Source organism: Lytechinus pictus, chromosome 9 (assembly GCF_037042905.1).
Source record: "Lytechinus pictus isolate F3 Inbred chromosome 9, Lp3.0, whole genome shotgun sequence".
Taxonomy (NCBI): Eukaryota; Metazoa; Echinodermata; class Echinoidea; order Temnopleuroida; family Toxopneustidae; genus Lytechinus; species Lytechinus pictus.
In genome coordinates, this window is record NC_087253.1 from 2,130,130 (window position 1) to 2,153,895 (window position 23,766).

The 23,766-nt window shown below is 38.7% G+C and overlaps 2 protein-coding genes across 2 annotated transcripts; one reads left to right on the plus strand and one right to left on the minus strand.

Moving 5' to 3' along the window:
• Nucleotides 1–2,360: 2,360 nt before the first annotated feature.
• Nucleotides 2,361–21,937, minus strand: LOC129268446 (ras association domain-containing protein 10-like). Its single transcript, XM_054905998.2, has 2 exons — nucleotides 21,414–21,937; nucleotides 2,361–6,499 (listed from the first exon to the last, which is right to left on the minus strand). Exon 2 carries the CDS (start codon nucleotides 6,432–6,434, stop codon nucleotides 4,791–4,793), a length of 1,644 nt encoding a protein of 547 aa, XP_054761973.2. The 5' UTR covers nucleotides 6,435–6,499; nucleotides 21,414–21,937; the 3' UTR covers nucleotides 2,361–4,790.
• Nucleotides 7,562–16,457, plus strand: LOC129268022 (calmodulin-alpha-like). The gene is made up of 6 exons (XM_064104463.1): nucleotides 7,562–7,708; nucleotides 8,346–8,376; nucleotides 11,104–11,247; nucleotides 11,686–11,812; nucleotides 12,291–12,406; nucleotides 13,171–16,457. The coding sequence occupies exons 1-6, from the start codon at nucleotides 7,706–7,708 to the stop codon at nucleotides 13,197–13,199; spliced, it is 450 nt and encodes a 149-aa protein (XP_063960533.1). The 5' UTR covers nucleotides 7,562–7,705; the 3' UTR covers nucleotides 13,200–16,457.
• Nucleotides 21,938–23,766: the final 1,829 nt, after the last annotated feature.

Here is a 23,766-nt window from a genome sequence, read left to right on the forward strand (position 1 = left end):
CCCCCACTTTTTTTTCCAAAACCGTCTATAAAAACAAAAAAAATGACTATTTGATTTGTTTTTGCATAGTCAGCCCCCCACTCTGGGCTCAGCCCCCACCCCCACTGTCGAAACCGTTCCGCGGCCCCTGGATCCATGCACTATTAAAACAGATAACAGTAAGATAATTCATTAAGAACTTGTCGGGTTACCCCAGTTGTTAATGGGGGGTTTGAAAACTCCCAGCAATTTTTTTTTTTATTCAAATGCCTTTGACCCCCCCCCCCAAAAAAAAAAAAAAAAAGACCCGTAAAAGAGCAAAATGCGTCTGAGATGTCCACGCATATATCACGTTTAATGTTATGGTTAACCGCTCATGCCTCATTGCGGCCTTAGCATAATTTTAACAATTTTACCTTGTACCTTGTAGTTCCATTCCCTGAAGTCCTCCACCAGGAAGGGTAACTCAGGGCTGACGAGAGTGGGAGTATTATTACTCTGTTTTGTTTTGTTGCAGGTTTTGCATGTTTAGTTTTAATTAAAGTATGTCAGTGCTTTTGGAGAATACCGTATCGGCTGTGAGACTATTCCAGTGGGAGCTTCAGGGAAGAAGGAATTAGCCAGTTGGGTGGTTGTGATGGAATAATTTATTTGTTTATTTATTTATTTTTTAAATTTATTTATTCATGCATTTATTTATTTATTTATTTATTCATTCATTTATTTATTGAATTTTATTTTTATTTATACAGGTTACCTTGAGAAATCACATCGTAAAACAAAAACACATTAAAACATAATTTCAAAACTATGTGTCATTTGATTCCCTATTTCAATGTAGAATAAAATGTAAATGAAGTTAATTGAAGTGAACATTATTGTACGCGGAGGTACCCGTCTTATGTGGCATCAAAACTACTAAGAAAAGATTTCCCTGTCGTAGAGAGAAGGGAGTCTTTGCAAGAGCCATGCAAACGCTTTCTGGAACGTAGATAATGAATTGTCAAATGCCCTTTATGATAATGAAGTCTTTGTCGAGGGTCGTCGGTGACTTTGGGCAAACGACATATTTTCGACTTTCGTCAGCTCTAAAAGGTCGGATGAAACTTCTGTTCCGATTACCGACCCTCGATAACAGCTTCATCTTGATTTGACGTGCATTGTCAATGCGTTTGCTGTGTATTCCGTGTAGCTGACCAAAAATTTGCTAATAACGTATCATGGAACAGTCAGTGAGTTTAACCGACGATTTGATTTAAGCTACTGAAATCCTTGCATCTGATTGGCTCAGAGCAAAACAGTCGGTGGAAATCATTCCTATTTTTTTCATGAAACGCTTCCCAGGTCTCAGGCATTTGGAGAGAAATATTATTCCAACATGGCTTCAGGGTTGTAGATCCTTATGCTGAAGATCTATCTTTACATATATAAAGATAATAAGAATTAAAGAATTAAATGAAAGGTTAAGAACCCACTGCACTGTTCGTATAACAGTAGGAGGAAACCCCGGTGTAGTGGTCCACCTGCACTCCCCCAATCAGTTATATCGGGAGGAGAGACCTGCGGGTCATAGTGATTCAGTTCGCCTTTCGCCTCCCGGGCACAGGTGACGCCAAACAAATAATAATAATAATAATAAAAGATTTGGTCCTTTGTTAAATACAACCCTCGACTCTACATCTATCGTAATCATTTTCTCCAGACCCCCTTTTACATGTTTTAATATCAATCACTTTCTTCCTTCCCTTTACATGAATATTTCGTGAGAAGAGGGGGGGGGGGGGTGGGGGTGGGCGGCATGGCCCGGTTGATTTGTTTAGCTTGCCACAGCACTTGTCAAGAAATTATGGACCTAATCTGGTTATAAATGCAACATCTGACTTGCACTTTCAAACTTTATCTTTCAACTTTTTTGCATCTTTTCTTATCTTTCACACCTCCTTCTTTATCTCGTCTAATCTCTTATACTCTTTTTTACTTCATTTTTATAATTTTAATATTGACCCTCGTCATCACCACCACGACCACAACCACCACCACCACCACCATCATCATCATCATACCACCCACCAACACCATCGTCATCATCATCATTACTATCAGCACCATGATCATCATCACCAACCATCACCATCATCGTCAACATCATCGTCATCATAATCGTCGTCCTTAGAATAATTTTTCTTGGATTGGAGATTATTGAAAATAATGCGATTATCAATAAATTATCTGAATTGTTATCAATAAATTATCTGCACAATTCAAATCATGTCATGCATTTGTCTTTTTCAAAGAGCGCCATCAAATTCAAGGCCAGTCACAATATCTTCTCTAAACCAATTGTCGACAGTGACAAAATAAAAAGGGTAAGAAAAGAAAAGTACAACTGAATGTGATAAACTTTATTGGTCTAAATATATGTACACAAATAAAAACGGCTATATAATTGGCATATACACATAAAGATGTAAAAGCGTTAACTTTTTCATAGAAATCGGGCAAGAAAATGAACAGGGAACACTCATAAAAAAACATTTTGAACTCAACATGAGAAAACCTGAACAGCTCTATACACACATTGATATAACATTTAAATAAATTAACAAAACAAAGTCTAAATGAAAACAAAACAAATACGATTTTATAGTATCATTACGTTTTCAAAAATTAAATCATACTTAAACATAATGAAGTTTCCCATCAAACTATAAGTAATATTACTATTCTTTAATGAATTTCTGTAATAAAATTTCGTTTTGATACAGCCAAGTACAGATAAAGGATCTTGAAATTATCTTATAATTTACTGTCACATTCCAGGAATGCTGTCGTCATTCTGTTCTTCAGTTCAGTTTACTTATGTTTTTTTCTATGGTCTCCTCTAAAATGAGGTTGTTTCTTCACAGAGTAAAGAGCGTCGATCTAAAATGTAGTTTATCTAAGATGACTAAGTAATGTACTCGTATATGAAATTTATTGAGATGAATTTCAAATTATCCAAAACAATATACCTTGAACTGTAAAATGCCTTGACCAAACATTTTTAGAAACTTTAACATGAATTTTCCCAGGACATCAATGAATAATTTCGACAGTTCTTCAGGGGGGGGGGGGGGGGGGGCTGCGAGATGAAGGGAGATCAAAAAGGAGATTCTGTTTCAAACATGAGTGGTGAATGTAGTCCTCGTTCTTTAAATATGACATGCCACGTTCATAATCGATGCTAATTTAGTGTGCTAGGGCTAAACCTTCCCCAAAATGGAGTTTATCCAGATCTAGGTCCTGTTCTGGATCATGGACCCGTTGAATAAAAGTTACCATTATTGTAACTTTGTCATCCAATGGTAACTTGTCTGGAATCCTTGATTTTGATTGGCTGTTGATCATCGTTACAATGGTAGTTACCACTTGATAGCAAAGTTACCATAATGATAACTTTTATGCAAGGGGTCCTGGTCTTCGTATCTTGTGCAGAGTGATTCTAAAACTAAGGCCAATACAAATGATAAGGCTTGTTCTAAACTCCAGACTGTATTTCTTTCTTTTGGCTATTAAAACCGTTATATATTCTACGATTCATTCTGTATGCCTAGCACCTGGTCTAATTACTGTTTGGTTAAATGCAATTTCCTAATAGTTGCATTAAAATAACCTGAACATTTTGGAACAAATAGGTAATGTCAAACAGGGTAACAAGAGAAATTACTACTACGTCAGAAGACAATGAAAGGAAAGTGTAAGTTGACAAAGTGGTTGCAAACAAACCAAAGTTAGGCCACTTGCAGAGGTCAACTAATAATTATACCGAATGGCGTATACCATGTGTAAGTGTAACATTCCCAAGGGCATAATCAAAACAAATGAATCAGAAATTTTGCATCTGCATCGGTAAGATGCAGAGCCTGACAACCTAGACAACCATCTTGCATCTATTATCAAGTAATATTCCGACATTTACATGAAATGCTTTGTTACTGCATCATCATCAACATGGATATCACAGAGGTATTATCCTCGATATTTTAATTTCAGATCAAATGTACTGCATTTAGAAGATCTATATTCATTTCACAAAGCTGGGGCCCGTTTGATAATCAGTTACAACTATTGGAGCTTTGCTATTTTGTCTACTACCATGGCAACAGGTCTAGTATCATAATGGCCAAGTTACCACAATAACTGGTCGTTATTGAACCGGACCATTGCTGAGGTAATAAATGTATAGCGAGGAAATTTCTCAATATATAAAAATTGCCAATTCGTCTACTTCCAACTCGTCTACTCACCACATGGTCTATCTTCACTTAGTCTAATGCCATTCCGTCCATCAACGTTTTGTATACCAACCATTTGGTCCAAACATCACTTCGTCTATGACCATTTCGTCTCATAACTAGTTGGTCTAATATTCGATTTATTTTCATTCATTTCCCCAATCAACACTTGGTCTAATTAGACCAAATGGTATAAGGACTAATTGGCTATTGGACCAACTGGTTATTAGACAAAATGGCAATTAGACCATGTGGATATTGGACGAACTAATGGTAGACCAAATGATGGTAGACCAGATGGCAATTGGACAAATTGGCATTGGACCAAATTAAAATAAACCAATTTGTTCTTCACCCATGCTACAAACATCTTTTTCTCAGTGAGTCTTTAGTTAGTGGCACTAAGCAGCTCTGTTCTTTCACCGACATAATTATGCTACACTACCTGTCAATAATATGAATTTTGTTGAAAATGAGGGTAGCACCTTAATTTGCCAGGGAACTGACAGATATCCTGATAATGCTCACTATGCTAAATTACACTAAAGTCTCTGCAATATTGTACACCATTTGTTCTGAATCGTCTTGACTGTGAAGTGAGCTCAGTCCGGTGTCTGAGCTAGAGTCCGTGTCACATGACCTCGACGGCGATTTCCTATTGGTCATATCAATCGGTGAGAAGTCATGGTCAATACCCTGATCGAGGCTCGATTCCATTGAGCTGTTCTTACTGCGCATGTTCACCGGGCTTGAATGATTCTGTTCCACGCATACGCGGATTTCGTCATCTTCAGTCGACCTTTCATGGACATCCTTCTCCAGTTGTGCTAATTCATTGGTCAGTTTGTTCAATCGATCACATTTATCGTTATAAACTTTCTCAGTCTCGTGGAGCTCACCTTGCAAAGTGTCAATCTCACTGCATTTCGCTACGGATGCTTGTGCGGACCGTTCTAACTGCGTTCTTGCAACGCCTATATCCTTCGCCGCTCGGTTTTGCGTTAACTTTGTACTACAAGCACCTCGTTTCTTTTCATACCGTCTCGGTCTCGTGCTAGGTTTTATTTCACTCATATCAGTAGGGTCAGCCTGCTGCTCAGAGGTTTCCTGAAATATTTCCTGGGCCAAATCGGAAACGACATCCTGAGTTTGTCTTAATTGTTCATCTGCGTGAAAGAGTCTGTCGCAGAGTGCCGTGTACTCCTCCAGATCACGAATGGCTACTTCGTGAGGAGCTGAAGGAACCCGCGTGTTTGGATCAGGACTCTGATCTCCCAAGCTCAAATGTCCAAAGGATTTGGCAAAGTGACCCGCACTATTGCCTTCAGCCGCCTCACCATCATTACCTGAACCTGATAGATAAGCTTCTTGAACATAATTCCTGCCATCAGCATGCATTCTAAAATTGTGCAGCCTTGTTTCATACATATCAATATCGGTGTCTACAGATGATATTGTTTCTAGGAGATTGTGCAACTGGTGACTCTGCTTTAAGATCCTCTGGATGAGGGCCTCAGAGTCTTGTTCGTTTAACAGGAGTTTCGCCTTCCCTTCGACTTCCTCTGCGAGTGTTGTTGGACCCTCTGCTGTGACTTTCCCGCTTGAACTGGATGTCGAAGCGCTAGAATCACAATCTAACGGCGGCGGGCACAGAATGCGGACGTCAGAGAAACCAACGTCACTCTCATCCGCCCAACTTCGTCTTCGCTTTTCCTTTTTCTTACTTTCGCGATTAACCCGACCTTCACCACTGCTAGTCTTTTTCTTCAGGTCAAAGGCTACAATCCCTTCTTTAAGGTTGTACTGTCCCTGGCTCTTCATCTGTTTGGTCTTTTCTCTGAGCTTAATCCCACCACTTTCACCGTCAACTTCACTGTCTAAGCTGTTACGACGTTTAGAAATAGCAACGCTCTTCCTCAGCGTGAACTTAACGTTGTCACGCTCAGCTCCCCACGCCTTCCATAGCTTATACATCCGCGTCCGTGGGCTCAGCTGACGCTCGCATCCCCGCCACTTCTCGAAGAGGGCGTAACACTCAAGATTCGCAGGAGACAGTTCGCACTTTGAAAGTTTGTAACGGTCTTGAAGGAGAATTGCGATGACATCCTCGCATCTGGTGTGACGGTTGAGGCCTCCGACGATCTTCTCCTTGCCACCCACCCAGACCGGCAACTCGTTCATCTTGAAGGTTGGATGTTAGCGCTCTAGAGAGGGCGTCTCTCTTCCGACCAACACCATGGGGATATCTACATGACAAAAATAAAGAAAGAAAGGGGAAATAATAAGAAACATGATTTGAATTCAAATGTTGGTAAAGTACCAATGACAATATCATTTAGACCATGTACAGAAACTAGAAAGAATCCAGAAAAGAGTTTGTAAAATTATCTTAGGTAAAAGTTACTCAACTTATGAAGATGCTTTAAAACGATGCAAACTGGATACACTAAAAGATAGACGTGAACAATTATGCTCTGATTTTGCAGTATCTGTAAGCAAAAATCCACATTGTAAAAACTGGTTACCGGAAAGGAACGTTGTTGGCATGACTTTACGCAATAAACAAAAGTATAAGCAATACAAATGCAGGACCTCCCGTTTTAAACATAGTGCAATACCGTATTTTATTGATCTTCTTAATAACTTGTAAAGTGTATATTTTCATTGTAATTCATTGTATACTGGAATTTTTTTAATGTACCATTAGTTTTATCATTATTACATAATTGTTTTATGCTACATGTGCAATTGTTATACTTTTGTAAATACATACATTTCGGCTTTTTAGCTGCAGTATGTGTATGACTGTTTTACTGGAAATAAATAAACCATGAAATGAAAATATCAAATCAGGCGAAGATAAACAAAAGAAACAACATAAGAATCATTTTGATGAGAGTCAGCTAGGTAGGTATCAATGTTAGCTTCGTGTTGCCTCGATCTTGAAGTCAGGCTGCATATTTCACAGACAAATCAAAATTCCAAATCTGTCCGAGATGTAAAATTCCATTACTTACTTATTGAGTACAACATCCAATAAAAATAAAGACGAATGGAATGTGAAATGTTCTATCCTCAGGTCGACAAGATACGGAATAAAGTTTGAAAAGATCTCAGGTCCTCGTAACACAAAGGTTAACGATTAATCGCTAATTTGAAATAACAGTTTTGATTTGTTCCTCGTCAGTCTACTGAGCAAAATGTGTAGACAACTATGATAGGACGTTGCATTTAGCGATTAATTGCTAACCATTGTGTAACCGGGCCCATGTCAACAATTAATGACCTTTTCTTTGAGCTATACTTCCGACAAAAAAGTAGGTAAATGCCCGGAAACCTCCAAAATGGTTCACTCCACGTTCAGCACCAGTTATAGCCCTTCAATTTGTCAATACGTGTCACAGCATTTGACGATTGTTCATATCTCGTATAATTGATTGTTTTGGGGTAACATGGTAAGTTATTGCTTATACGTTTGTATCGAAAGTAAATTGTGATCAGTTATTGTAAGTCCCCAAATAAATAATGATTCTTGTATAATTGCATATTTTCCATTATTGGCTGCGTGCTTCGAGTGTACTTAATGATTTTTCTTCATATTTTTTAAACGGATTTATATACTGAAGTAAAAATAGATTTATCAATTGCTAAATTACAAGTCATAATTGCATTCAATCACACATTGATTTCCTGCTGCGGGTCACTTTAGCTTATTCGCCTCAGTTACACTGACACGAAAGTGCATTTTTAGCACGGGCTGGTGCTAAAATTATACTTATCGATATCTTTGAAACCACACCAAGTTTGCAACCGATTGCGACAATTTGTTGAATGCATTTCATTTTAATCAAACCGATTCGAAATAATTACAAAGATTAAAATAATGACGGATGTAATGCGATTTTCATCATGTTTCAAAAGTGTAACATGACTTAAAACATAAACGACCGAGCAAGTACAACAGAATAGTTTAGTGACTTAATTCAATAAGAGATATGTCGGTGTTAATCTTGAATTATACTTGACATTGTCTGCGTGACAGAATTTAGAAACGAAACTTAAAACTGAACGTATAATATTTCTCGTAAACAGGTGGATCAATTGACGAAAGAGCAGATTGAAGGTAGGAATCTGATTCCCTTTTTTTATTTACTATTTCATGTGATTCCGTTTTATTTTTCAAGAACCTTGTAAGTTGTAAGCTAATGAAACATTTAAGAGAACAAATTTATGTTGCAGTTGAATTATTATGACATTTGTATCGGGAAGGGGGTGGGCATAGGCAGTCGATGGCGGAGAACTGGAGGACCCCAGAGGGGTGTGGCAGGCCTCTTACATACACTTTTTTTTTTTCAAATTCCCCTTCCCCTAACAGATAAAAAAAATATCTCGCGTATTGCCATTATGTTACGTATATACAGTGGTGTTCAAAAGTTCGTGAATCCCACCAGAAAATGAATGTGTTCAAGTTCTGCCATGCTTTTAGATATTCAATTGTGAAGTCAGGTGATAAAATACATTCAATAAAGTTTGTTTCTCCAGGCTCGAAGAACATTGTAGTGTCGTTGTTTACATTCAACTGTTCAACAATCAGCCTGAAGAAGTCCATTTTGTGATGAAGTTCACTAACTTCTTACCACAACTGTACATGTTGGAGCTCTGCAGCAGAATTTCTCTTACTAGGTTTCAACACCAATACAAGCACTAAGCTTGATCACTCACTGGTTAGTCTTGTCCCCGGAGGCGCGTAGCCAGGGGGGGGGGGTGGTGGGGGCGGTCGCCCCCCCCAAAACGTCCCCAAAAAGAAAAAAAAAGAAGGGAAAAAAGAGGGGAGAAAAGGAAAAGGGAAGGGAGGAAAGGGAAGAAAGGTAGCTTTGTGTTTTTTTTTTCTTTAATTTTTTTTTCTCAAAAGAGAAACTCCTTCTCTCTTGCTCTAAATTTATATATGAATTTTGCTTCCGCGCGGCGCGCGGTTAAATGATAATATTGAAGTTCTCCATTGTTTCCCCCACCCTTTCTCTAACCCTGTTTTTCCACCTCAGCTATATGTGTTTCTTGCCAGTTAAAGTTCAAATGTATACATTAGGGCATATAATTAGAGTAAGGTTAGGCCGAAGTATATGAAGTTATCTTTTTTTTAATTGATTGCGCAACTTCTGGACGGGTCGGCCCTAGGCGGGTAAAATCTTTATATCAATTTCTGCCGTCACCTCCATAAAGTCAACTTCTCCTGCTTTTCAGCTCATTACTAAACAACCATAATTTGGGGGCAAACAGGTTCCTAATTTGAAAAGAGGAAGGTATAAAATTCGTGTCGTATTAGATAATAAAGTACAATATTTATTATCAAATTCTATTAAACTTCATGTCATTTCCCTGCACATTCATCTCCTGTCCTGTTTTGCGCACTCAGTTTGAAATTTTGAATGACACTTAGGGTTCTTTATAATTCAAAATGAAGCGCTTCAGGATAAGTCAAAGAAATTAGGCATCCTTTTTTATATAATTTCAATGAATCACAGAAGTTTCAACTTTTTGCGCACTATTTTCCTTGTAATGAAGTTCAATAATCTTAGAAAATCAATCGAATTAGACCCGATGGGGTATTAGAGATATGATGAAACGTCCGCCCTTTGAAACTTCAGAGTTTCATTGCTCTGCGCGGGGAGGAATATCTTCCTCCCGGCATATACACTTCTTCTCCTCTGTTTTGCGAGTTATGCACTGTCGCTAAATTGTTTGTAATCAAATCTGATCTTTCCAAGGGAAGTATTCAATATATCTTTGAAAATACCCTTTTATCGGGACTCATGGCAGAAAAAAATTGAAAAAACGCTTTAGCTTCCGCGTGAAGCGTGGTTATTATTTTTTAATTTCCTCCATTTTATTCCCTTTTTATGCGTTCGCTCACAATCACTTTTGAAAACAAGGTTCATGAAAAAAAGGTTAAAAATCACAATATTGTCAACTGAATTGGAGGTGATATAGGTACTAGTGACAAGAGAGACGGCTCCTTTTCATTTTGATTTATGAAACACCAAAAGCTTCGCGCTTCGCGCGGGAGGGGGAAACTCCCCCTCCCTGCATCCACCCCCTAGGGAGCGCGCTTCGCGCGCTCTGTAAGTGTTGGCACGCTTCGCGTGCGATTACCGCCGCCTCCAAAATGAAATCCTGGCTACGCGGTTGCGGGGGGGGGGGGGCACTTCCATTGACGAGTGGATACCATGCGCGACCATGGGGTCTCGAAAAGCACCCTAAACAGATATTTCCCATATACTGAAAATGCACCCCTTAACAAGTATTGGCGTGGGGGCGTGTGAAACCATACCCTTAACAATTAAGTATTGGAAACAAAACGATACCCTTAGCAAGTATTCCCTGAAATAAACCCTTAAACAAGTACAGGAATATTTCATTGTTATGCCACGGGTCCTTCGGTCGTTGGTTTTACCTTAATTTACACATCATTTGGTTTAGTACGACCCCACCTTCCACACCTCGTGTAAATCGGACTCTAAACACGTAGTGTTGGGGCAAAAAGGACATCCGTTATAAAACATTTTAATTTTGTTTTATCATCCCCGCAAATTTGACCCTAAACTCGTAACTTTTCTAGCGAAATAGATACCCTTTTTTCATTATTTTGGTGTTTTTGACACCCTTATCACGTTACGTACGTAACGTGCCCTATCTTGAAAAAGACATCCCTTTTACGTGTTTTTTGGTCGCGCATGGTATCCACTCGTCAATGTAAGTGGCCCCCCGGGGTCTTGTCAGGACTTGGAGGCTACACTAAAACAAGTACGACCTTCTTCCAATAATCATGATATTCAATGTTCTCTATTAACAGAATACAGAGAGGCATTCGCCATCTTTGACAAGAACGGCGACGGTATCATCACAACCAAGGAACTGGGAGAAGTGATGACGTCATTTGGGGAATTCCCGAATGAAGGGGAGCTGAGAGAAATGGTTAACGAGATCGACGTTGATGGTATCATACAATATTGTATACCATGTTTAGTATACTTATTTCCAAATATTCCGTCAAACTCTATACGATGAACATTAATTGTGGGTTCACTTGATAGTTACCAACGTGAGTTATAAAAAGTAAGCCTCTAATGTTTATAAATTTTCTTTCATCCACTTTGTTTCTATGACCTTTCGGATAAAACAAACTGAAATAAAACGCCCGACAAACCATGTCATGAAACGCTCCCTTGTTGAATGCCATTATATATCCTACTACCGAGACTATCCTTAAACCAAGAGGCTGAACTTGCTGGCGTAATTCCTCCGTTCAAAATTTTATGGCAAACCATTTCCATCGCTTTCATTATCGGTTCCATATATCACAGAGTTCGAACAAGCATTCTTGTAATGATTAATGACAATTTGCAATCCAATTCTCTTTTTTTTTTCGATAAAGGAAACGGTGAGATCGATTTTGCCGACTTTCTTTCCTTGATGGCCCGACCTATCACCGATGTACACACGGAACAAGAAATCAAAGAGGCTTTTAGAGAATTTGATAAGGACGGTGATGGATTTATAAGGTAAGGTCAATGTCTCATCTGTACACTTCCAACCCATGATTCTTCGTGTCTACCAGCAGTTGGCTTACTTCCCAAATCGTCTTATACCATGTTTACCGCATGGGCTAAATCACCTTGGTCTACTACCAATGTTAAGATTGAAACATTTGAAAGATTTGAACGAAGAGATACATAATTTCGTTATTTTATGTTACTGTTACATTATTTTCAATTTGCCCCTACTGTCTCAGATATGCGACCGTGTCCTGGGCTCTCTTTCTTATGTCTAATTCAATGTATAAAATGTATCTGTAGGCCTACTGTTAATTTCAACGTTTCCTTTATTGCATTTCGTTCAATAAAGTAACGCAAAACAACCGTTGATCGTGCTAAATCATGTAAACCTATCCTATAATTTACAATCTGATACATAACTTAAAAAAGGAACCTAAGGTTATTCATTAACATATGCTTGTACACTGTCTCTGCATTACGCAAGTGTTACAGATTTCCGTAACGTGATGACGACGGTCGCCGATACCCTGACTGAAGAAGAGCTCGAGGAGATGATTGAGGAGGCTGACGCTCACGGCCAAGGTCAGATCAACTACGAAGGTAAGACATTCATTGAGATATTTCGATATCTATATTTTAATTAACAGTGAATGTGAGAGTTTCGTAGCGGTTCCGACTCTCACCTTGTAATCAGAGGGTCGTGTGTTGTAACTCCACAACGACCTAGCCTAAATCCGCACTTTGCCACTTTTCACCCACGTGTTGGTACCCGTTAGGAAGCGAAAGCCTATATGTGCATAATTATAGTATGCCTACCAACGTGTAATGACCTATCTCGTCTTTTCTGATGGTGAAAATGACGAGTTTACATAATTAAGTTACAAAAGTAACCTAATTGAATAGCGCCACCTGTAGGAAATGATGTGAAATGCCGTGCAAAATTTGGAATCCAAAATCGACTCATTGTTGGTAACGAAATTTGGGGGATGAACAAGACTAGTAATCTTGTATAAAGTAAGCAAGAACTCGGAACGCAAGCTAGGAGGGGAGAGTATTCACCATGCATGCTTCACCCGCGTCAGTTATTAAGCTACAAAAACAAAATCTTATTTATGATTTCTGCTAAAAATAGACTTCCAGTTTATGTAGTGATCGGCCGATAGAATATGTCTAAAAAGTACAGCTCGCGAGCGCTTTATGTTCACATTATAGGTATTATGGTATCAAAGAAATAAAGATCTTGGGGAAAATGCACTTACACTCACAAGTATATCAAAAGTAGACAAATAATAATTGCCTTAATTGATCTCAAAATTGTGTATCACCTTTTTGCCCATTTTTCTTTCTTTCTTTTTCATCATCAGATTTTGCAAAGACTATCGCAGAAATGTGAGGAGATACACTCGGTTACACATTCATTACATTGGATGGAAATCCCTCGTTAATGATGATCTAAGAATGTTCATCTGGATGCGAACTCTCATTATTGACTGCATGTGGTACTTAGCGTACCTTTCTTAAAGGACAAGTCCACCCCGACAAAATATTGATTTCAATAAAAAGAGAAAAGTTTAACAAGCATAACATTGAAAATTTCATCTAAATCGGATGCAAAACAAGAAAGTTATGACATTTTAAAGTTTCGCTTAATTTCACAAAACAGTTATATTTACATCCTGGTCTGTATGCAAATGAGGAGACTGATGACATCATCCACTCTCTATTTCTTTTGTATTTTATTATATTCTAATTTTCTCATTATTGTCAAGTGAAACAACGAGTAATTCCTCCCTCAACATGTGGAATTAGCATTGTTTGATACTAAATGGGTCCCTCACGTTGATCCTTATTGTCAAATCTGTACAAAATTAAATATTGTATAATTCAAACGACAAAATAAATAGTGAGGGACATCATCGTCTGTCTCATTTGCATGACACTGAGTTGTGCATATAACTGTTTCGTGAAAAATAAGCGAAACTTGAAAATGTTATAACTTCGTTATTTTACATCCGATTTCGATGAAATTTTCAGTGTTATGCTAGTTTGATTTTTCCGTATTTTTTCAAATTAACATTCTTCTGGGGTGGACTTGACCTTTAATATTGTTCACATATCATATTATTTAAACGACATGCTCAAACCTGTTCAATTAACTAATCACAGGTGAAGATTACTAGTTTATCGGTTCTAAGTAATGCATTTTTATTTGCTGAAAACCAGGCCTACATCGATTTGTTTCTTTTAGCATGTTTAGTGAACAATAGGAACTTGTACATGAATACATCGGCAAAGCAGTGCTGATGCATGTAGGCATACTATCTTATAACTTGATACACTCTTAAACATGTTGGGCAACATACTGTCCACACAACATTTGGTTAAAACCTTATCCAATTCTGAGTAGTTTTAAACCAATAATGTGTGATTTGGGTAAAAACTGCACAGTATTGGTTGAAAACTACCCAGAGTTGGATATTCCTTTAACCAATTGTTGCGTGGACAGTATTTTGCCCAACATTTTAAGAGTGTGCAGTGTGTTATATCGACATATTCAATCCCGGCAAGGAATAGAACTTTGGGACCACGATCCAAAACAGGCCAAAGTATCCAAACATGACATGTAATATTCAAAATTTTGAATGGGTTTTTATACTGGGTTGGTAAATTAGTTAAGGTGTCTTTCGGCGATGCTGAATAAGAGGCCCATTTTACCCAGTTCCCAGACACCGAAGTGCCTCCAGAATCCCGTGATTATGCTTTTGTTAACACATCTGTCAAATTTGTTTGCATTGGAAATATGACAATGAAAATCTGACTTAAGATTACAAGAGCAATGAAAGGTGGGGCAATGTTTAGGTGTATTTGACCGAAATAAAACACATTCCCTAAAATGGGGTCTCCCATTGCAAAGGCTTGTTGGATTCATGGATCACCAAGCAGTTTCAAACACGAATTTAGCGCTCGGGTGCAACCCCAAGGTATCGATAAACAGGATGCCATCAAATTTCTCACCGCATTAAGTACCTGGTTGACATAACACAGATAGAGAACGGTTTGTTTGGGGATCGGTCGTGGAGCCAACGCGAAAATCATTAATGTGGGGCTGGAATGGCTGAGGGCGTGTTTCCAATACCTAGGAAGCTTTAGAAATCAATAGTTTATCTTTAAAGGATGCCGCTGGAGAAAAGCACAAGGACATTTTTACTCCACTTTTCTTTTTACTTCCACAAGTCACTTAAGCATGGGCAAAACAATGTAACATCTAGCTACTGTACAAACAGAAACCCCCAGAACATAATCCTTGAGCACATTACAAATGGAAGAGGGTAACATTTGAGAGGAAGGGATTTAGATAATGCAATGATGCAAATCGATCATTCTAACATGAATGTGCTACTCCTGATTCAAATAGCATGAATATGGTCATAACAAGAATGTCAAATTTCTATCCAATTTTTTTTGACGATATCGGTTTCTTTCTTATATATGAATCTTACAACAAATCTATTGAGAATTGTGTACGTATCAGAGTGTTAAATGTGCTGGTAAATTCAGCAAGAACTGAATACAGTTTTCAATCAAATTGACTGATTGAATACTTTTATTTTTCAAGTGTGATGATTTGAAACTGCTTGGAGTGTCATCACCACTGTGGTGAACTTTCACACATCTAAAATATTAAATATTAGGACACTCTCTATAGTATTGATATAAATTGTAAATTATTTGACTGGTAATAACGGTAATTTTTCTTCCATTGGTTCTTGCATATTACAAAATACATACCTATGTATATATTTTATTTATTAACCGTGCCTTTTACTTCTGGCGTTTAATTACTGATTGCTTTTCATAGCGAGTCCTTCAATGTTAAATTCTTGATCTAGAAATGCGGTTCACAGAGAGATTCGTAAAGGTAAAGGATGTTAGTAAAGTATAAAACTCACCCATCGCTACAATGACAGGTAATAGTTTTGAAGTTTGATAGAGGTCTAATGACAGAAAGTACACTGCAAAAACTTCGGTGTTGATTAACACCAGCCCGGAATCTATATATGTCCACACCAGAGAAGTATTGAAACAATGCCAGTTTGGAATCAAACCGATGGTGTTTTAATACTAATTGTTGTATAAACACCGATCTGGTGTTAGACCAAAACGAAACTGGTGTTGTTTAACACTTCTCTGATGTGGACATATATAGATTCCAGGCTGGTGTTAAATCAACACCGGAGTTTTTGTAGTGTATTCGAGATTTGCATCAGAGTTGGCACTCAAACACTTTCCATCACACATTACTTTTAACAGTTCGGTACACCTTTGAGAACAGAGACATTGCACTTGATCATGTATGTCTTGTATATCAATTTGTCATTGATCACAATAAGGAACTGATAGGAATTAAATAACTCCGATATGACAATAAGGGCCCTCTTGTTTGAACCAACAAATGTTAAAACAATGATAATTGCACTTGTTCAGGGAGGAATAAAACTTTGTTTCATATGACAACGAAGAGAGAATTAGAGTATTTCATATACCATGTAATGAAATACAAAAGAAATAGTGAGTGGGTGTCATCAGCCCCCTCATTTGTATACCGACATGGATGTCAATATAACTATTAAGTGAAATTAAGCAAAACTTTAAAAATATCGTAGTTTTCTTATTTTACATTTTGCTTTTGATGATATATTTTTTTCTCTCTTTTTATTCAAACCAAGTTTTTGCTGGGTAGGACTTGTCCTTTCAGATGGACATTCTGCACACAAGTCTCTGCCAGGGTCTTTAGGCTACATATTCACACCATTTTCCTCGGGTGAGTGGTTTGGATAATATTATCGGGATGGATTCCAAACTTTCGTTGTGGTTGGCTTATAATTAAAGTCACGCGAGTGAGTCGCAAGGCGGCTTACGACTTTGTTGACTTTGTAACGGTCGATACGGATCTATACCTTGAGGAAACCGCAAGAATGTCAGACACGTCACGCCTCGACAGAAGTCAGGGATAGTCATTGTGATCTAGGAAATTGTAGTTTAAAGAGAGTTATTGATATTTTGTGCAACCACGAACAAGCAGGTAGGCCTACATGTTGAGACGATGACGGTGGGTTATCTAATAAATGAAGACAAACACCAGTCCATTTTTCATGCAGAACGGAGCCACGAGTAGGAACCACTTTGTCCCGAAAATCTAGAAAATAAAAACCATCAAGAAATGTTCTGGACACGGTTTTTCATATATACAGTGTATTATAAATCAAAAGAGTTAGTCGTTGATCTACCTTAGAATGATCCTGGTTGAACAGTATTCATCAAAAGGGGTAAATCAAAAATTGTACATGCAAGCAGGTGTATCTTAACTAATTCTTGGAATAGGAGAAGTTTATTCCAGGAACAAGAGAACTTCCAAGGAGCTTCAAACTCCTTGGAACTATATAGAACGATATTTCACTCATGTTTAAAATTGATATTTTACTAAATACACTCTTACTCTTAACAATGCGAACTTAATCAGGACCGGCGGGTATACCCGTATACGTAGGATAGCAGGACGCGCTACAGTGTAAACAGTGAGTAAGTGGCGTCGCCATCCTCATTTGTTATGTAAACTCCGGTCAAACATTTAAATCGATTTTCATGTAGTCCCCTTTAATGGCGTCCTTCCCATCTCACAATAAGCACATAATCCCATTTTCACAATCATGACAATAGTGTGTGTAAATAATCACGCTTCATAGACAATTACGGAAGCCAGGGCGTATCAAGCTTCTTCGTCAAGAGAATGATCGTGTAAATAATCAAATTCATGATGGCAGCACTACTAATAAATTCCAAATTCAACTAGAATTCGCATGAAATTATAATCGACAAACACATTTAAAATGATACTACAGACATATTATGCATAACTCACTCGCGTCAAAGTGTGGTCTTCAAATCAAGACAAAACGTTACAAATCGAAACGTGTTGTCTATAATGCGCATCTTCGAAATAGTTGCAGGAGCAAAAGTAGCAGCAGGAAAGTGATATCTGGCGCCCTCTATTAGCCATACTTCTCGTAATCGCGATGCTTTTCTCACCAAACAGGTGGGTGTTTCATCAAAATTTCATGAACATTAATTTTGTGAAATTACAAGTTGTCAGCTCTGCCAAGTTTTTTTCAGGTTGTTACCATGGTAATTGTCAGATATAACAGACTTTGTCGGATGACACATTCGACGAGTCCTTCAGATTGTACACCTTGAAAGCATGACAATGGACATTTTCAAGGTGAACTAAAGTTCTCAACAATGAGTGTTCGTCGCCGTCGTCATCATCAGGTTGATCTTAAAAAAACGGGTAATTCCCTTAACCGAATGCTATCAAGCAGGTACGGAAGAAAGTCACCGCTTTGCACCGAGTCCTGAATTTCCGGACTGCGTCAACCTGAAGTGTCACGAGGCTTGGATGTGATCATGATGAACTTCATGATAACGATGGTGTTTGTAGGGCAACTGTCACACCAACGTAACTAGGGTGTATTCCCTCCTTGACGCACGACGGGCTCAAGAAATGCCCGTCACATTACAAAGAACAGCGGGCAGGTCTTTGTCGAAAATGTGTGAACCAGGACAGCAGATTCGTCCCAAGTTTCAAGGCTGGCGAAAACATGCAAAAATGTAGTTTGTCGAGAGCCGAGGTCTCGATGACGAAACTGCATGATGATTTGAATCACCAAAGGGCATTTGACAATGGGTCTATATTTGGATTTTTTCCTAAAGACGTCGTGCGTCGTGTGGTGAAAACTCTTCAATGACTCCAAACTGACCGATTGTAAAGCATGCAGGTAAACAAAAAGGATGGGTAAAGCAAGGAACACTGTGAAAAAACTCTATATTGGGACTTGGGAACGATTTTTTTGACTGGGGGTGCTGATACCAATTTGACAAGCGAAACAAAACAAATTCAGGTCATTTTTGTTACACTTCTCCATAAATGGGGTGCTGCCTATGGAAAATCATACACGAAGCTCCCCCGTTTCCCAGGGCCATGTGGTATAATTGTAGTAGGTCCATAACAGGGGAAATAACGCAATAGCTTTGGTGGGTCTGGGGTCAAACTAGCTGATGTGACTGTGGCAAATCATGATGAATGTCATGGTCACGATGGTGTTGTACAACATGGCTGGTTGCATTCTGGTGACAGATTCACCAGGTGAGTGCCGCATCAACACTCGTTGAAGGACTTCCTCTCCATATTACAAACATTGTGTCATGAAACTACAATGAGTTCGCCGACATACCACCCTGGCCAGAGAGACATGTAGGCCTACTTAGGTCATAATAATTTGAATTTATTTATATAGGGGAGTAGGCTTACTTTATACACCTACAAATCAAACTAATATTCAACAATGTTCATTACCCTTTTAACTAAAGGGGATTAGATGGACGCTTTGTTGTGTTGTATATAAACACGACATAGTGTCCATCGAATTTCCTTTAGTATTTGACTGATTGTTACTATTCACATGCTATATCCATGACAATATGGAAATATTGTACAAAATGTGTGCTGGTTAGCTTCATTTGCTTGTATTTATCTCTCGTGAGTTACGGCTATTTATCAAACTCTGCCAATTCCTTTTTGAGGCATCTCATCTCATTAATTGTTGACCAAATTATTCCTCCATATCTGCATCATGTTCGGTGTTACCCGGGACGGAGTTCTGATGCGTACGAGATACAGGCCTATACATTCAAGGACGACGTAAAGAAGTTAAACAAGATAATATTGATTAGTTAGATTGATATAATGAATGTGGCCTTCGCGAAGGTATGGCGTGAACATAAATCACTTAAAGACAATGAATGCAAGATTAGTCACTTTTCAAAATCAATTTATGCTGGCGCCACAAGCTGATACAATTTATTTTTCAACAAGTTGATAATATCGTTTATCTAAACTTGCACACACTGATATCAATAATGCCTGTATCATTTTCATATATTGGACGCAAGATAAAAGAGAAAGAGTTATTCTTTATAAATACCACTGCTAATCGATCTCCAATGTATCTGATTCCTTCACATACAAGCCTTGTGCGACCGTCACACGAAGCCATCACCAAACCGACCGATAAATACCATGGACCTACTACACACCATAGCCGTTTTGATGGGTCCGCAATCGGGTTTGGCGGTGTGACAGTTCACTGTTAGAGAAGGCTCCCTTTTCAAAACGATCATCCTATTCAGGAAATCTAGGATTCAACGTAATATATGCACATTCTCCACACCGTGGGCATGAATGAGACCAATATGGGAATTTTGTGACGCACGAACTTACTGGAAATATCATCCAATGACCCCACACCCGGATGCCTCCTGAACTTCGGGGTTGCCACTTGCGCTTGCCAGACGTGACCTGATAACTTGTAGTACATTTTGTACAGAGAACGTTTGAAACTATCCTCGTATTACAGCAATAAATTATCTCTAACCACATGAAATGGCTTGTTCGTATTGTTGACTAGAGAGGTATATGCTTTTACCCGATTACTAACAAAATCATAAATAACAAGAAATTACTTATGGATTACAAGGATTGACTTGGTTTCAAATACAGGGCAACCAACTTAGCAGATGTGTTTCTAACCAAAACAATGCAAATAACTGAAATAGATCAATACATGAATAAATAAAAGAAGGTGGATAAATGAAAAAGAAAAGCACACGCATGAACACAAAATAATATGTGTCTCTTACTATATCTATATATTAGGGTGTGAATTGACTCCTTACTCATTTTTTTTAAACAAGTGCACACATAGTTACCAATAATGCATATAGCATATCCAATTATTTGAAAGCAGGATAAAAAGCGCATTGTAGATTGATTGCCTTGCTCACGGGCATAGGTGCCGCGGCCGGAGATCGAACCCCGGACTTTCCATGTGTAGCCAGGCGCCTGAGACCACTCGGCCACGGCACCTCCACTCATGTTTTAATTCACACGATACGGTTCAAACCTCCTAAGCGGGCTTCTAAGCCAGAACGACAGAGCACGTGGAACAAATCTGTGTTTCTTGGACCCTAGGAATCTCCAAATGTTGGAGGGGTCAGCTAAGAGAGAGATACCCGATGTTTAACTTCACTTCAATGAGTATACCCGCCAGGTTTATAATACCACTTTGAGATGTCATTTCGAAATTGGTCCTCTGAATATCCAAACGTCTTTATGATGAGGTCGAACTCAGAAACCACTGGCTTAGCAAGTAATACCAAACATTTCAGGAAAGGTGAATAGAAGTCGACAAGAAAGGCAGAATCGACACTGGTAGACTTGACCGAGCATCACGTGTACGCATGATGCTGATGGAAACATGATTGCGGTAAAGAGAACGTCGGGGGAACGAACGTGAGGAACTGAAAAAAAAAGATGCAGGGGGCGGGGGGGGGGGGGGAGGGTGAGGTGGAAGATGAGTTGGGGATCGAGGCCGGGAGAAAAATGAGAATGGAGAGGAGATGGGATGGAGAGGAGCCGGGAGAGGAGATGAGAGGGATATTTTCATTCCGAATAGTGAAATACACTACGAATAATTCCTAGAACAATACTCACTCATGAACTTCTCTTCTCTTGAAATTACCAATATCTCCTGACTATTGCAACATCCTTCATCTATCAGATCGCTTTTGGAGTATAAATAAAATCAAAAGGCATGTGTGTGTCGGATCATTCAGATGAAATTAAAGACTTTTTTCTTCATATGCGACGTTATATTCCTGTAAAATAAATCCAAAAGTGCACAATCTGGCAAGAGAGAATGTACCATTTGTTGTAGAACAGAAATTGAAGTAAGTCAGCTGAGTTGCGAGAGCCTGAAACCGAAGTGTGTGGATCTCGACGAAGTGAATTCCAATACTGAGCTGACTCGCACAATACTCCGTCTACACATGCTATGTCACTACGCGACAACCGTGTCGATTGCAGACGATGGATTTACCTCGCTAGAGTTCCCCCAGGCCCTTTGTGTGGGAAACCATACAACAATCCACGGCGGGTGTGTGGCACCTCAAAGCGGTGCGACTGGGTGATTAAGCCTATGGAGTGTCACCTGTCAAAAGCTATGTAAGCCTCGTTGTGACTGTTTGACTGGCTTTGCGAACAATAGACAGCAAATCTCGTAATCGATGAACGTCTATTCGGCAAGTGCGAACTTTCAAAAGGCTAGCTCTAAAGTTATGCCACTCGCTAGCAGGAAAGCTTTTGAAAGTCTTACGCGAAATTCGCGAGAACTAGTTTCTCTGTTTAGTTAATCTCGGCAAAAGAAAAGGCGATACCAGGTAGGCCAAACCCGATAGCACAGGGGGTAAATCACCTATTGTCTACCACCATCTCCCACGAAATTGAATAAAAGGGACATGGGAGAGGCTGTAATGATTCGGCGTTAAATTAAGTAATTGGAACATAATAATAATAATTTGATCACTGTGCTCCAAAATGGGTTAGACCAACCGTTCATTCTGATATTCGAAATCATTCATCCATAACTGTTAATATCGATTTATGATCCGTGATATTCATACATTTTCAATGATCAGATAGCATGTTGAAGGGGGAGGGGTGTTAAATTAAGCAGTTGAAATACAGTGATTTGCGTATGGTGCACTACAATCGTTCTTTCTCATATTCGAGATCATTCACACATTTTGATGCTTCTTGAATTATATAGGCCTACTCTGTCATTTTTAATTAACCAGATGACATTTTGAAGGGGGGGGGGGGGTGTAATCAAGAATGGCAATATACCCGTGATCGTCGGATACTAGATAAGAGTTACATGGACATCGTAATGTCTCAGTGTGAATACAGCAATGTAATCTAGACATGGCATATTCAACCGCAGTCAGTAAAAACAAAAGTATCCATCATGAGCTTACACAGATGCTACTCTGTCTAATCATGAAAATACTATGATTTGTATGTTTAATTTTGTTATCTAATCAATGAAAAACGGAAAAAAGTATCCATCACTTGTTTTCGTTGTTCATTCATAATTTGAATTATACTCGTTAACATTAATTTTCCAAGAACACCCTCGCAGAGAAACTTGTAAAACTGTCATGTTACATAACACACTTTGAACTGTGGACAGTATCTAAAGTGATTTATCCGAGTCGTTCCCCGCTAGAACCTTGTTTCATGTGTATTGGCTAATTGACAAAAGAAACCTCAAAGCTTCTTTTCTCCTGAAAGCCAGAGGAACTGGAATACTTGAATGTAATGACTTGATTGCTCGGCAAATACTTCACGAATAAGCCTTCGGAAGTCAAGACTAAAAAATACAGAGGAATGTACCCAACCATTAGAATCATCTAGGTATACAAGTGCCATTGTCTGTGTATCCAGGTTATCTCAAGGGTGTCTAACAATAGGCACGCAGTATGCCCTTGAGGTTTCATATTAGGTTCAGAGAAAGCCATTGCCTGGATACTCTTGAACTTAAATCCACATAGATGGAAGCCCCTGGAGAACGTTTCATGAAACAATGATTTTTCAATGGCAAGTCATAAGCTACTGAAATCGCCGCATCTGATTGGCTCAGAAGAAATTAGTCGATGAAAATAACAAGACAATTTGCTTCATGAAACACACCTATGATAAAGGTCATTTTCCTTTGAAAGCTGAAGAGCCAGTCCAGCATCACCCGACTTAACATTTACATGGAACCACAATTGAGCCAGAATTTGGCATCGGATGTTAAAGTAGTTCTCTAATTAACGCTATAGAAAACGTTAAATCCACAGAGGTTGTGATGAAATTGATGACTGATAAGGACAGTTTTGCCCTCGCATTTTTGCTCATCCAAAGTAAAAATAACCCAACAACAACAAAATTACACAGGCGTGGCAATAGACAGGGTAGAAGGGCTTACTTCTATCATCAATTCATCCACTTGATTAAATTCTGC

What these genes read in the sequence shown, in the direction of transcription:
- LOC129268022 (XM_064104463.1), top strand. An exon ending in GACGAAAGAGCAGATTGAAG is followed by an intron (nt 8,377 to 11,103) that starts GTAGGAATCTGA and finishes CTCTATTAACAG; the next exon opens with AATACAGAGAGGCATTCGCC. An exon ending in GACGGTGATGGATTTATAAG is followed by an intron (nt 11,813 to 12,290) that starts GTAAGGTCAATG and finishes GCATTACGCAAG; the next exon opens with TGTTACAGATTTCCGTAACG.
- LOC129268446 (XM_054905998.2), bottom strand. Translation starts at nt 6,434, where the DNA reads ATGAACGAGTTGCCGGTCTGGGTGGGTGGCAAGGAGAAGATCGTCGGA.